Genomic DNA, 15804 nt, shown 5'->3' with positions numbered 1-15804 from the left:
GCACAACGACGATAATTGCTCTCCCTCCACTGCCAAAAATACTGCAGATTATATATAGGTATAGGGAAAATGGAAAAAGACTGGCATGCCACCATCTAGGTTTTGAAAAAGCTGGATGTTTTAATTCCAAAATGCCTCCACTACATAGAGGTTATGAGAGGTCTACATTTTTCTAATATGCCACAGCCACTTATTGGTTATGAAAAAGGTGTGGCCTCCATTTTCATTACAATCTGACAAAGGTACAAATGACTGCACATATGTACAATGGATGGATCCGTGAGAATGATTGACAGCTCCCTTTTGACCAATCAGTGAGTGTCATTTTCTGAACTCCGCCCATGCTGCCCAGAGCTGCTATCCTTTACCCACAAACAATGAGAGCGCATGATTACTTTAAGCCTCTGAATTGCGTTGCCTTCTTATATCCGATTTGGAAATATGGTGCTTCGATGTGGCTGGGGAACGTGTAATGGAGACTAGCGCTATCCAGAGAGATTAGCGGGAGGATATCTTGTGCACTTTCCCACCCCAAAGCGTAATTTAGATAAATGCAAATGGTGGATTAAGGCTCGTGGCCGACCTCATGACCAGCTGAACGCAAAGATAAATCAGCACAAAGCCGTTTGTTCCGAGGTAAACTATTCAATTAGTTGGTGTAAAATTTATAAACGAAGGAGGAAGCTCTACTTGAGCTGGGTGAAACTCAAAGCTTCCAGCTGCACCTCGGCCCTGCTCTCAAGCGTTCTTATACATGATTAAACACATCACGTGAATACAAATATTTTGGGCCTACATTTACGTCTACAGTACATACATTCAGACCGATAGAGGACACACATACTTCCATAATTTATGTAAATTAATTATCCACTATGAACGTAGGTATAATTTCAAATCCACGTGCTTATGTAGCATAAAAATGCAAACTTACCCTGCTTTGCATGAACAATAGGCATCAGAAATCTTATCGCATTCGATGTCCAACATTAGTTTATGAGGTGGTTGATTCTTTTACGTGGACACACAGCCATCGCATTGCAGAAACTTTAACTGACGTTCCCATCTGGGAAACCTTGACATTATGAATATATCCCTGTTGAAAGTAATTCAGGGCTTTCTGTACACTGTCGATATTTCTGATACCATGGGCAGAAAATAAACAGAAATACTATGGGGAATTCGCTCATAACATGCTTCGGCCGCACTGCGTCCGCCATTTTGATTGGTAGCTTGGGGTGCATAACAGCAGTATCTAACTAGGCGTGGCTTAGGCACCCTGCGCAGATCTATGGATTATGATTGTAAATTTACACACTGACAGAATTTGTGAAAAATACTGATTTAACAACAATCATCATTAAGGCGTAAAAATTCCTGCATCCCTAACATTTTTACACCACGTACTAAATCTGTTCTCCACGGCCCTGTATACAGCATTGCTTATTTTCTAAATCCAACTACGCTTTTATCAAAAAACAATATAAGCTCCAGGTTTAGTCGCCATTTCTTAAAACTGTGAATTTATTTCAAAAGGTAGTGCAAAATTGAGCCATTAATACAAGAGAGCTGTTTAGTTGGATTTAAGTGTTGTAGAGAAGCAACATAGAAAACATTGTGGCCTGTAAGAATTGATACACATCAAATGTTATTATAGAACTTACCTTGCACAATAACGTCACTTGACGCTCTTTACTGCGTTCATCTTCTGTAATTATCTTCCATAAATCCGGCTTACTTGTTGGTCCTATACCAACGGAAAAATAAAACAAAAGATTGCAGGGGGGCTTACTTTAATTGTTAACTAACAGAAAGGTTTGTTTGCTATTAAATAGCAGCTTTTTCTGAGTGAAAAAGTAGTAATAGTATTAGTACTAATGTCTGATATGCTCTGTTCAACAGTGTGGCAGTGCAGTTGAAGGTCCGATACCTTTTATTTAAGATTTTTGTTTTCAAGACAAGATTTCAGCGACGTCACCAAGGCATTTTTTAATAAATTCACCTTCATTGTATGGCTTTTTGGAGGTTGCAATGCTCCAAGCCAGTTGATATAATGCAAGAGTTAGTCTCTGGATGCTTCATTCTTCTTCTTTCGGCTTGTCCCGTAAGGGGTCGCCACAGCGTGTCATCTTTTTCCATCTAAGCTTATCTCGCGCATCCTCCTCTCTAACACCCACTGTCCTCATGTCCTCCCCCACAACATCCATCAACCTTTTCTTTGGTCTTCCTCTCACTCTTTTGCCTGGCAGCTCCATCCTCAGCATCCTTCTACCAATGTACTCACTCCCTCGCTCTCTGAACATGTCCAAACCATCGAAGTGTGCTCTCTCTCACCTTGTCTCCAAAACATCCAACTTTGGCTGTCCCTCTAATGAGCTCATTTCTAATCCTATCCAGCTTGTTCACACCGAGCGAGAACCTTAGTATCTTCATTTCTGCTACCTCAAGTTCTGCTTCCTGTTGTTTCTTCAGGGCCACCGTCTCTATTCCGTACATTATGGCCGCTCACCACTGTTTTATAAATTTTGCCCTTCATCCTGGCGGATACTCTTCTGTCACATAGAACACCAAACACCTTCCGCCAACTGTTCCACCCGCTTGGACCCATTTCTTCACTTCCTTACCACACTCTCCATTGCTCTGTATTGTTGATCCTAAGTATTTGAAGTTGAACTCTGGATGTTTCATTATTTATTTTAAAAACTGCATCTGCTTTTCTCTCTGATTTTTCAAAGTGACTAACTTCTAACTCCTAAGTTCAGCACCTTTTGGAAATTCCAGGTTGATGTTAGTGTGGAGGGAGTTCAAGTGTCGCTGACAATTTGAAGCTTTGAAATGTGATAGACGTCTGAAACAGAAGGAAGAGTGGCTTGCCGTTGCACTCAACCAAAAAATGTGCGCTCTCCCACTCTGGTAAAAACATCCGGAATTCATCTTCGTTTAACTGTGCATTTTTCCCTGCCTTTCTGAGATCAAAACTGACAATTTCCTCCAAAGATCACGATCCGACCGTGAAACGTCAAGCTATTTTCATTCAATGCTAAGGTCACCTGACCATGGTCGGGAAATGCAGGGAAGAGGTCTTCTCTGGGACTGAGGTTGTCCTCCACAGGGTTTAGCACCCTTCTCTTGTTGCACAGTTGAGCTGGGAGGCGGGAACAATCAAGCCAAGAAGCAATGATTTGCTGCTCGACTGGTTTTATTAGCTCCTCTGGACATTCAACATCAATATGGCCTTCCCTAATCTCTACTCTTCCCGGGTCACCGTCACTAAACTTTTCTAAACCAACACTAAACTTACAGAGAATATAACCAATATGGCCAATCTGGCTAAGCGAACAAGAACTGCAAGTTTCAACTTTCAGTTTCATTATCATTGCATATAAACAACGAAATTGCACATGCCCACCACCACATAAAACACAACAACATTCAATCATCAGCAACCATAGGAAACATACAGAAAACATAGATTTGTAGTATTGACATTATTTCACAGCGTGGTTGTGGGTGGGTGGAGGGGGGGAGGACAGCAGGCTGCTGGGGTTGGACAAGTGAGGGGATTGGCCAGGGTGGAGTGAGCTGCCAATCAGAAAAAGGCTAATGACCCGTCATCCACAACGTCACCATGCAGCTGGTGGGCGGGCTGGCACAACATTCATTTTTTCATATTAAAAATGTCCAGATGCAAATTTACAGTTGTTACATAAAGTATTTAGACCTACTTAAATTTTTCACTCTGTTATATTGCAGATTCATTAAAAAAAGAAAGCCTGAAATATCACACAGCCATAAATATTCAGACCTTTTGCTGTGACACTCACATATTTAAATCAAGTGCAATTATTTCTTCTGATCATTCTCGAGACGTTTATACACCTTCATTGGAGTCAAGATGATCAGAATAATCAGATTATTCTAATTCAGTTTATTGGACTTGTTTTGAAAAGACACAAACCTGTCCATAGAAGACCTTACAGTTCATACTGCATGTCAGCGCAAATGAGAATGAGATTAAAGGAACTACCTTAAAGTGCCACTGACACCTAAAACATAAAATTTAATATGGTGTTAACCAAAAAAAAAAAAAAAATCATCCTGAATGGACTCATCAGTTTGTTCACAGCACATCAGAATGTTGCCATATATCGATTTTTCGTCTCCCCCCGTGAAAAGTCTCGAGGGTTTTGTCTTGAAGAAGAACCAGGAAGTGGCGTTAATTCCAGATGCCTACAGTGGCGGGGTCGAGTGTTTATATCTATTGTACCGGCAAGAAATTACTTTTTTTCTGCGTGTTAACCAAAATGCCAGCTCATTGTGTTGCTGGCTTTTGCTTGAAGACTCGGGAGGATGCATTCACTCTTCACGTTTCCAAAAGACCCGATTTGTTGTGAAAAATGGATTGCACAGGTGCAAAGGACAAGAGCTTTGTGTGTTCCAACTGACAGGTGTGTATAGAGCTATTAAAAAAAAAATAGTTGAGGGGGACTAATCTGTCTCACAGTTTATATCATATGTTACGTGTGAATTTAGAAATAAATCCCCTTGGTCAAACCACCAAAATATAATAAAGCACTTGTATTGCAATTTAATCACACATAATACATTACAACACCAAACAATAAAAAAATAGAAGTACAAAGACAGTTGAGTAGCATGTAACACGAGCTAACTAGCCAAACAACATATAGTCACCATAGTCGATCTTCCAAATACACGAATGTTATTTCCAGCGAATGTTCCGGGAAGGCAGTGTGGTGTCCGTGTACTTGGGCGAAAGCAGTATTAATACAAAGCTCAGTTGATAGATGTTTTCTTCCTCGAAAAGAGCTTCAGTCTTAGAAGGGGTGTCAGAAAAATCCGAAAATCGGTCTCATTCATCTGCCATTGCATTTGGCACGGCGTGTTTCAATGCCGGGGGGTCTAGTGTGATGCATCCGCGAAACGTCAAATGATGTCACAGACAATATGGCCAACACTGGAATGTCGAGTCATACTTTCGCAACTTTGCACTTTAATAAAACGCTTCCAGCTCACTTTTTCTGAATCGTATTGTCTTCAAAGTGTTTTTATAACAATATCTATTTTAAAATTTAGATTTTGGTGTCAGTGGCACATTAAGAGTTCAAGAGAGAGAATTGTGGAAAGTTACAGATCTGGCCAAGGTTACCCAAAAAATAAATAAAGAAATAAACTGCTACACTAAGGCTCATAAAAGCACATTGTTTCCCATAATCCTGAATTGGCAGATTTTTGAGACAACCAGAACCCTTCCTAGAGCTAGTTGCTTGCCCGGACTGGGCAATTGGGTAGAAGAGCCTTGGTGAAAGAGGTAAGAAGAATCCAAAGATCACTGTAACAGCTCCAGAGTTGCAGTTGGAAGATGGGAGAAAATTCTAGAAAGTCCACAATAACTGCTGCGCTGCACCAGTCGGGGCTTTATGGCAGAGTGGCGTGAAGCCTTCCCTCAGTGGAAGACAAGAAAGCCTGTAAGAAATTTGCTTTAAAAACATTATTTTTTTTTTTTTTTTTAAACACCTAAAGGACTCCAAGATGCTGGGAAATAAGACTCTCTGGTCTGATGAAACCAAGATAGAACATTTTTGCATTAATTTTAAATAGTATATGTGGTGAAAATCAGGAACTGCTCATCATCACCTGTCCAATACAGTCCCAACAGTAAAGCATGGTGGTGGCAGCATCATGCTGTGTGTGTGTGTGGGTTTCAGCTGCAGGGACAGGACGACTGGTTACAATCGAAGAAACAATGAATGCGGCCAAGTGCAGGGATATCGTGGACGAAAACCTTTTCCAGAGTGCTCAGGACCGCAGACTTTGCCGAAGGTCTACCATCCAAACAGACAATGAGCCTAAGCACGCAGTTAAAATAACAAAGGAGTGGCTTAAAGGAAGACGCTCCCCAAAATTCATACGTACAATAAACCCTCCAATGTGAAGAAATATTATTATTACATATATTTTGGACATTAATTGAAAATAAAAATTGAAAATAAATAACATATTTGAAATCCAGGCAAAATCTGGATATGTGCCAGCTTTCAGAGCCAAACGCGGAAGAAAAATAATTGACTACGCCTCTGACGTCTCCGGTGCTTAGCATTACAGACCATTCGTTCTAGCTAAGCCAAGATGCTGACTTGTTCTCCACCAAAACTGAGAAAACGCACCCAAATTTCTCCTTCTTTAAACTCCCATGGGGTTAACCTGACAGGATACAGCTCTGGGTGTCACAGTTTAGGCTCGTTCACCAGCAGAGGAAATTTGCACCCATCTAATCATTACTGGTTATTAGCTGCTGAGTTATAGCCTCTCATGCTAAAACTGTATAAGCAACAATGATGGGTGGGGCAGCTGTTCAATCCCCGACTTCCTCTGTGTGTGGAGTTTGCATGTTCTCCCCGTGTCTGCGTGTGTGTAAACGTGCCTCCTGCCCATTGACAGCTGGGATAGGCTCCAGTATTGCTGCGACTATCGTGCAGCTAAGAAAATGGACGGATGGATATATACGTGTAAGCACACAACACTTCCCGGTTAGTATTTACGGCGATAAGCGCATGCAAACCCCCTGCACCAATCCCCGCCGCTGGTCGAACGTGAGAAACCGAGTGCTTGAAAAGTACAATTTGGATGGATGGATATATACGTGTAAGCACACAACACTTCCCGGTTAGTATTTACGGCGATGCGCGCATGCAAACCCCCCCTGCACCCATCCCCCCACACGCATCCCCGCCGCTGGTCGAACGCGAGAAACGGAGTGTTTGAAAAGTACAATTTGGATGGATAGATGGATATATATGTGTAAGCACACAACACTTCCCGGTTACTATTTACGGCGATGTGCGCATGCAAACTGCCACTCGCTCAATCCCCCCACCGTCCCCATCCCCGCCGCTGGTCGCACGCGAGACCCGGAGTGCTTGAAAAGTACAATTTGGGGGAAAAAAAAAAATAAAAATCTGGACACGCCTGCTTGTTCAATCTCTACATTGAAACCAACTCCTTACAAAAGCATCAAATCTCCGCGGTCCATATAGTGGGACTGTTATTGTTCATCGTCAATACCACGCTCCTCCCAACACACCGACTTTTGCCTGTGTGCATTCTGGCTCAAATGCTTGAACATTGTTATTTTTGTTTTGTTTGCTCAATGGCGGGAGTAGTAATAGAACGGAGCATCGACTTTTCTTCGCCGCTTATCCTCACGAGGGTCGCGGGGAGTGCTGGAGCCCATCCCAGCTGTCAACGGGCAGGAGGCGGTGTACACCCAGAACTGGTTGCCAGCCAATCGCAGGGCACATTGAGACAAACAGACACACTCACAATCACATCTAGGGGCAATTTAGAGTATCCTATTAATGTTGCATGTTTTTGGAACGTGGGAGGAAACCGGAGTGCCCAGAGGAAACCCACGCAGGCATGGGGAGAACATGCAAACTCCATACAGGCGGGTCCGGGATTGAATCTGGGACCTCAAAACTGTGAGGCCAACGCTTTACTAGCTGATCCACCGTGCCGCCCCAACACCCTTTATAATGTGTATAACAATTGGGTAGCTAGTTTTATCAAGAAGGGCCAAAAGATGTTAAAAGACATTACCGATGTAAGAAAAGCTGACAAAAAGACCACCGCTGAACAAGAAATGTAAGATGATGCGTCTTGACTCCGCCAAAAAATATCTGAAGACCAATTTCTAAAAGGTTTTATGGAATGATGAAATGAGAGTGACTTTTGACGGACGAGATGCATGGGCGTGCAACTGGATCATGCGCTGGCACAGAGCTCCACTTTGACTGAAACACCAGAAAAGTGGATGTGGGATACTAGTAAGGGGTTGCTATTATTAAAACTAAGCTAGTAAGCCTTTTCTGGATTGAAAATGGACTCCCAAACATTCTGCCAGTTTTTAGAAGATACTTTCTTCAGGCAGTGATACAGCAAGTGATACCTTTTTCCTCTTTCAAAAAGACAAGGATTTTTATGTAGGACAATGCTCTATTACATACATCCACACACATAATATGACTGTGAATGAGCATACAGTGCCTTGTGAAAGTATTGAGCCGCGTTCAACTTTTCAACCTTTCCCCACATTTGAGGCTTCAAACAAAAGATATACAGTGAAGAAAATAAGTATTTGAACACCCTGCTATACTGCAAGTTCTCCCACTTAGAAATCATGAAGTGGTCTGAAATTTTCATCGTAGGTAAATGTCCACTGTGAGAGAGAATCTAAAAAGAAAAATCCAGAAATCACAATGTATGATTTTTTAACGATTAATTTGTGTGATACAGATGCAAATAAGAATTGAACACCTCAGAAAACCAATGTTAATATTTGGTACAGTAGCCTTTGTAATTACACAGGTCAAACGTTTCCTGTAGTTGTTCACCAGGTTTGCACACATTGCAGGAGGCAGTGTGGCCCACTCCTCCACACAGATTTTCTGTAGATCAGACAGGTTTCTGGGCTGTCACCTCCCTCCAAAGATTTTGTATTGGGTTTAGGTCTGGAGACTGGCTAGGCCACGCCAGAACCTTGATATGCTTCTTAGGGAGCCACTCCTTGGTTTTCCTGGCTTTGTGCCTCGGGTCATTGTCATGTTGAAAGACCCAACCACGACCCATCTTCAATGCTCCGACTGAGAGAAAGAGGTTGTTCCCCCAAATCTCACAACACATGGCTGCGGTCATCCGCTCCTTAATACAGTGCAGTCGTCCTGTACCATGTGCAGAAAAACACCCCCAAAGCATGATGCTACCACCCCCATGCTTCACAGTAGGGATGGTGTTCTTTGGATGGAACTCATCATTTGTCTTCCTCCACACACGGTGAGTGGAATTAGGACCAAAAACTTCAATTTTGGTCTCATCTAAACACAAACTTTCTCCCATGACTCCTCTGTATCATCCAAATGGTCATTGGCAAACTTAAGACGAGCCTTGACATGTGCTGGTTTAAGCAGGGGAACCCTCCATACCATGCATGATTTCAAACCATGACATCTTAGTGCATTACCAATAGTCACATTAGAAACGGTGGACCCAGTTCTTTTCAGGTCATTGACCAAGTCCTGTTCTGTAGTCCTGGGCGGATTCCTCACTTTTCTAAGGATCATTGAGACCCCACGAGGTGATCTCTTGCATGGGGCTCCACTCCGATTGAGATTGACCCTCATGTTTAGCTTCTTCTATTTTCTAATGAGTGCTCCAACAGTGGACCTTTTTTCACCAAGCTGCTTGGCAATTTCTCCGTAGGTCTTTCCAGCCGTGTGGAGTTGAACAATTTTGTCTCTGGTGTCTTTGGACAGCTCTTTGGTCTCGGCCATGTTACAAGTTTGAGTCTTATTGATTGTATGGGGTGGACAGGTGTCTTTATGCAGCTAACGACCTCAGACAGGTGCATCCGATTCAGGATAAAACATGGAGTGGAGGTGGACTTTTAAAGGCGGACTAACAGGTCTTTGAGGGTCAGAATTCTAGCTGATAGACAGGTGTTCAAATACTTATTTGCAGATGTATCACACACCCAAAAAAAAAAAAAAACATCATACGTTATGATTTCTGGATTTTTCTTTTTAGACTATCTCTCTCACAGTGGACATGCACCTACAATGAAAATTTCAGCTCCATCCATGATTTCTAAGTGGGAGAACTTGCAATATAGCAGGGTGTTCAAATACTTATTTTCTTCACTGTAAAATTAAAATATTTTATCAAGCATCAACAATAAGTAGGACACAATCGTAAAGTGGAATGAAATTTATTGGATATTTTAAACTTCTTTTAACAGATAAAAACCTGAAAAGTGGGGCGTGCAATATTATTTGGCTCCCTTACATTAATACTTTGCCACTTTTTGCTGCAATTACAGTAAGTCACTTGGGATATGTCTCTATCAGTTTTGCACATCAAGAGACTGAAATTCTTGCCCTTTCTTCCTTGCAAAACAGCTCGAGATCAGTGAGGTTGGATGGAGAGCGTTCGTGAACAGCAGTCTCCAGCTCTGCCCACAGATTCTCGATTGGATTCATGTCTGGACTTTGACTTGGCCATTCTAACACCCGGATACGTTTATTTGTGAACCATTCCATTGTAGTTTTGGCTTTATGTTTTGGATCTTTGTCCTGTTCGAAGATAAATCTCCGTCCCAGTCTTAGGTCTTTTACAGACGCCAACAAGTTTTTTTCCAGAATGGTCCTGTATTTGGCTCCATTCATCTTCCCATCAATTTTAACCATCTTCCCTGTACCTGCTGAAGAAAAGCAGGCCCAAACCATGAGGCTGCCACTACCATGTTTGACAGCGGGCATGGTGTGTTCAAGGTGATGAGATGTGTTGCTTTTACGCCAAACATATCATTATGCATTGTGGCCAAAAAGTTTGATTTTGGTTTCATCTGACCAGAGCACCTTCTTCCACGTTTGGTGTGTCTCCCAGGTGGGTTGTGGCAAACTTTAGAGGAAACGTTTTATTTTATTATCTTTGAGAAATGGCTTTCTTTTTACCACTCTTCCATAAAGGCCATATTTGTGCAGTGTACAACTGATTGTTGTCCTATGGACAGACTCTCCCACATCTGCTGTAAATCTGTGCAGTTCATCCTGAGTGATCATGGGCCTCTTGGCTGCATCTCTAATCAGTCTTCTCCTTGTTCTAGGTCAAAGCTTAGAGGGACAGCCGGGTTTTGGTAGATTTTCAGGGGTCTGATACTCCTTCCATTTTAATATGATTGCTTGCACAGTGCTCCTTGAGATGTTTAAAGCTTGGGAAATCTTTTTTTTTATGAAAATGTGGCTTCAAACTTCTCCACAACAGTATCGCGGACCTGCCTGGTGTGTTCCTTGGTCTTCCTGATGATCTCTGCACTTAAAACAGAACCCTGAGACTATCACAGAGCAGGTGAATTTCTACGGAGATTTGATTACACAGGTGGATTCTATTTATCATCATCAGTCAACATTGGATCATTCAGAGATCCTCACTGAACCTCTGGAGTGAGTTTGCAGCACTGAAAGTAAAGGGGCCAAATAGTATTGCACGCCACACTTTTCAGTTTTTTATTTGTTAAAAAAGTATAAAATATCCAATAAATTTCGTTCTACTTCATGATTGTCTCCAACTTGTTGATTCTTGACAAAATAATATCTTTATGTTTGAAGCCTGAAATGTGGTGAAAGGTTGAAAAGTTCAAGGTGGCTGAATACTTTCACAAGGCACTGTATATGCTCAAATTCTGCACAGAGTGAGAACCTTTCTTTGGATTGATTCATGAACGAGGCCCAATGTGTGTGAGAATCATGCTCCCAACAATAGGTAAACCCGTTATTTACTTGGTGGTCAAATAATATATATATATACAGTACTAAAACAAACAAAATACTCACTCTCTTCAGGTGTTTTATTGGTAACATTGGTACTCCAGTTGCTCCAATAACCATGATCCTTTTTAGAATTTTTACAGCGCACTTGAACTGTATAAACTTTGTCTGGTTGTAGGTTTTGGAGTCTGAAAGACTTTATGTCTTCAGCAATATCTACAACGGGTACCTAAATGACAAAATAAATAAATACATGGAAATCTAAAAATGTACTTCAATCTCTACACCTTTCATACTGTTGCATTTATACCTTACTATTATTTTTTATCCTAAAAATAAAAAGACACTTACGCTACTCCAATGGTGAGATCCATTTATGCAATACCTGATTTGGTAATTTAATACAAGGTATTGTTTAGGGATTGGAGCAGTCCAGTTTATAAAAAGAGACCTTGGAAATTCCTCCTGTGACAAGACTTCAACACCTGATGGAGGATTTGTTTTAACTGCAACGAAAAAGAAAACAAAACAGTAATCACATTTTCAAAATCTGATTAAAGGGATCCAGTGCTTTGCATGAACAAGTTATCCAATAAGTCATGTAATATGTACTCTATTTTGACAATGTGATGTTAAATCCTCTGTCATTTAATAGTGTTTTGAGAAGATTTAAATCGACAATTACGAATTTTCAGGGGCGTTGCCATTTTCGCGAGTCACACGACGTGTAAGGTGCCGCACCAAAGGCTCGAATACATTGTGCCCAGTGCCGATTTCTTGGATTTATCCTCATCTCATGAAGAAATAGCAGTATTAGTTGATCGGGAAGACGGAGGAATACATCCATACAGATTTGAACCTGTGGTTGTAAATAATGTTCAGAATTCAGATGTTTCTTCTGGCAGAATGACGCCGGAGTCTGACTACTCTGAGGCTTACGCAGGACCTAAGTGCGCAAACAAAGGCCCCCGGAGCTCCGGGCCGGCAGACGCGGATGGTTCTTCGGACGGGAATGACGCAGAGCCTGACAAACGAGCTCCGGCGTCCGGCCGCGAGCCGAGCTCCGTGCACATAAGTCATGTGACTTGCGAAAATGTCAGTGCCCCTGAAAATTCGTAATCGTCAATAAAAATCTTCTCCAAAAACTATTAAATGAGAGAGGATTTAACATCACATTGTCAAAATAGAGTACATATTACATGACTGATTAGATACATTGTTCATGCAAAGCACTTCATTTCCCATTTAACCTTTGTTGGAATGCAGGATTATAAATTATACATTTACACATCACCTAAGTCAAATTAGTACATAACGTAAATGAGCAAAAAATGGTAATTGTATCACAAAAATATGCGGATACATTTAAATACTAAATGTGAAAAAGGTTGTCAAAATAAAAGTAGGTTAAAACTGACATTCGTGGTGGAAAAGGTTTTGAAATTATTCACTCATTTCAGAGAGATAATCAAATCTATAAATATTTCCACTGGCTCCGATCTTTTACCATTTACATTTTATCAGGGTTGGGTAGAAACCTCCTCCATCCAAACATGGTCAAATTCAGCTTTTCATAAATACATACGATTGGTCAGTCCCAAAGTGGGTCTCTTACTTTTGCAAATTACAGACCAATCTAATGTTATAATGGCTGGCTCTCTAACTATTCAATGTTAATTGCTCAAGAAAAATGCATTTATTTTTAATCATAAACATAAAATTTAACTTTTATGTTTTGCTTCCTGAAAAGTGATGGTTTAGTTGATATGAGGAATTTGCTCAATGCCAGCGATTCTGTGCATAATGGACGCCACTGTACCAATTGCGACATACAAAGCAGCGGAAATGCTTTTGTACCCTGCCCCACACACCTGGGCCTAGAGACCATCCATTTTTAGAGGTCTAAAGACAATTCCTTTGAACTCATGTTGGTTTGGTCAACAGTCAAACCTAAAATAAACATGAATGTGCCTTTCTAAATCATGTTGACTCAATTAAATTCATTCAATTAAGCTGCAGGAAATGTCAACAATGGTCACTGGAAACAGGATGTAACCAAATTTTGAGATTCCTTGCAAAGGCGATGAAGACTTAATGGAGATGTTATATTCAATATATTTTCATTGAATATTCACATTGTCATAATGGGTTGCTAGATTTACACATTGTATTCAAATACTACAATGTGGTACATGAGACTGATCGACTGGTCACTTAAGGTTTTTCCAAGACATTAGTCAACCATAATACAAAAGGAGAGCTGTGGTAAACAATTATTTCAGATCTTACCAAACCAGGAAGCATCTTCTTTCATATGGTCAGACTCCAGAGTTCCCAGTTTATTGTGGGCCACTACCCAGACCTTCAGATCCATATAATGAGGGTAAGAATCTATCGTCACTGTAGCACTATTTTCTTGTGTTGACACATTGTAAGCCCGATTGTCACTGAAAATACACATGCAAACACAAATAGACTTCAAGTCGTTCCAGACTAAAAATGTCAAAACTTACAGCTATAAAACTTAAAATATATTAACTGAGCAGTCACTGTTTTACTGTAAGTATTTTGGATGGGTCAATGTTTTTCACATTCCTTTGTAGTTTCAATCATCTCTAATACTGTGGTTAAATTCATATACTATTGAGAATCTAACTACCAGATGTTAATTACTGTATAATAAACCTAGAGCTCTACAATCTTGGACTTTTTTTTTTTTGAGTATCACAAAGTGCATGCTCATGTAAGCATCAATGCCACCTTCTTAAAGTGTATTCAGAGATTTGTTTATAAATACATTATGCATCGCTACTTCACACTTCAACTATTGCAGCTTCAGTGCATCAAGTTTTTTTTCACTCCCCCTCTATAAAAACATCGGCATACAGTACATACTATATTACGGGATTGTGCATTAATACAAGGCAAGTGATGATCCCTGGCGCAAAATCGACCAATAAAAGCATGTTTGTATCTATTATTATAATATTATTTTATTGTTAGTGTTGAACTAGACACTTGTACTGAAGGAATTTTTGTCTCAAGTATGCAAAGTATAAATGCCGTTGACATATTTTACACATTCTGATCCCGACTCTCACACACACACACCGGCAGCACATCCCGTCTCCAAGTGATGAATGGTAATTATACAGTAATATAATACAGTAATTGTTTTATAATTTATATTTATATTATGAATTTATAATACTGTATATATTATATTTATAAGGTTTTATAATTAAAGATTTAACAAAATACGTGTTTTTGTCTCAAATATGCAAAGTACAAATACTGTTTATATATTTTGAACATTCTGGTACCCAGATATCCCAGCGATTTTTCACTTTTCTTGGGTAGTTCTGGTCCCAATTAACTACGAAAAACGAGGGATTACTGAAATTCCTCAAAACATGCAAAGAGTGAGTCTGAGAACTATGTGGAGATCCATCGATTTTCTGAGCCATTTATCCTCACAAGGGTAGCAGTAGTACTGGAGCTTATATTCAGGCATGAAGGCGGGGTACACCCCGAACTGGTTGACAGCCAAACATAGGGTACATATAAACAACCATTTGCATTCACATTCACTCAGTCAGGAAATTCAGTCTTCAATTAACCTACCACCCATGTTTTGGGAATGCGGGAGGAAACTCGAGTGCCCCGAGAAAACCGTGGAGGCACTGGAAGAACATGTAAACCCCACAGAGGTAGGGCCGGGATTTGAAGCCCAGTCCTCGGGACTATGAGGTGAATGCTCGAAACAGTTGTCCACTCTTACACTTATGTGGAAATATAGCATTAAATTTTCAACATTTTTTTTTTTTTTGCAATGGTTTTGTCTGTTCAGTGCCAGTGTTTAATCTGGACATCAGAGCTGGCCTCACCATTATTTTATAGACCTTCCCCTTCATCCTAGCAGACTTCCAACACATACAGTTTGACATTTTACTCCACCTGTTCCAACCTGCTTGTATTCGTTTCTTCACTGCCTTACCACGGTCACCATTGCTTTCGACTGTTGTACCTCTTCTCCCTGTAGCCTCACTCGTCCCCCTCCAACCCTCTCATTCATGCACATATAGTCTGTCTCACTTCAGATAATCTTCACTCATCTCCTTTCCAGCAAATGCCTCCTTTCTAAATGGTGCTCCACCTGACTCCCTGCTCTGTTGACAACATATTTGTTTCAGTATAAAAATGGGTAGTCACGGAGGTCATGCTCTCCAGTTTTTTTTAACTAACTCAGAGCATACAGAATCTTGTTTGATTTGCCACAACCGAGAGGCATAAAAATGATCAGGGACGCATAGAGCATGGTGAATCTGCATCCTCAGACGCAACAACATTGCTTACCTATGTATGTGTGCAAGCCTTGAATTAAAGTGTCTTGCATCACAGTTAGCAGGTCAAATTTCGCAGTTTGTGCATCAAAAACTCCATTGAAAAGCAAAATTGAAAA

At 40.7% G+C, this 15804-nt stretch overlaps 1 protein-coding gene across 1 annotated transcript in view; it reads right to left on the bottom strand.

Moving 5' to 3' along the window:
• il6st (interleukin 6 cytokine family signal transduce) overlaps positions 1–15804 on the bottom strand; it is a 57971-nt gene that overhangs the window by 29288 nt on the left and 12879 nt on the right. The window contains exons 5-8 of the mRNA XM_061801858.1: positions 13632–13789; positions 11694–11848; positions 11409–11571; positions 1665–1747 (exon numbers count right to left, since the gene is read on the bottom strand). Coding sequence (XP_061657842.1) covers positions 1665–1747; positions 11409–11571; positions 11694–11848; positions 13632–13789 — 559 coding nt within the window. The remainder of the gene's footprint in view (positions 1–1664; positions 1748–11408; positions 11572–11693; positions 11849–13631; positions 13790–15804) is intronic.

The sequence above is a fragment of the Syngnathoides biaculeatus genome, chromosome 17 (assembly GCF_019802595.1).
Source record: "Syngnathoides biaculeatus isolate LvHL_M chromosome 17, ASM1980259v1, whole genome shotgun sequence".
Lineage (NCBI taxonomy): Eukaryota > Metazoa > Chordata > Actinopteri > Syngnathiformes > Syngnathidae > Syngnathoides > Syngnathoides biaculeatus.
Note: the sequence above shows the minus strand (reverse complement) of the source record. Positions and strands in the feature narration are given on the sequence as shown.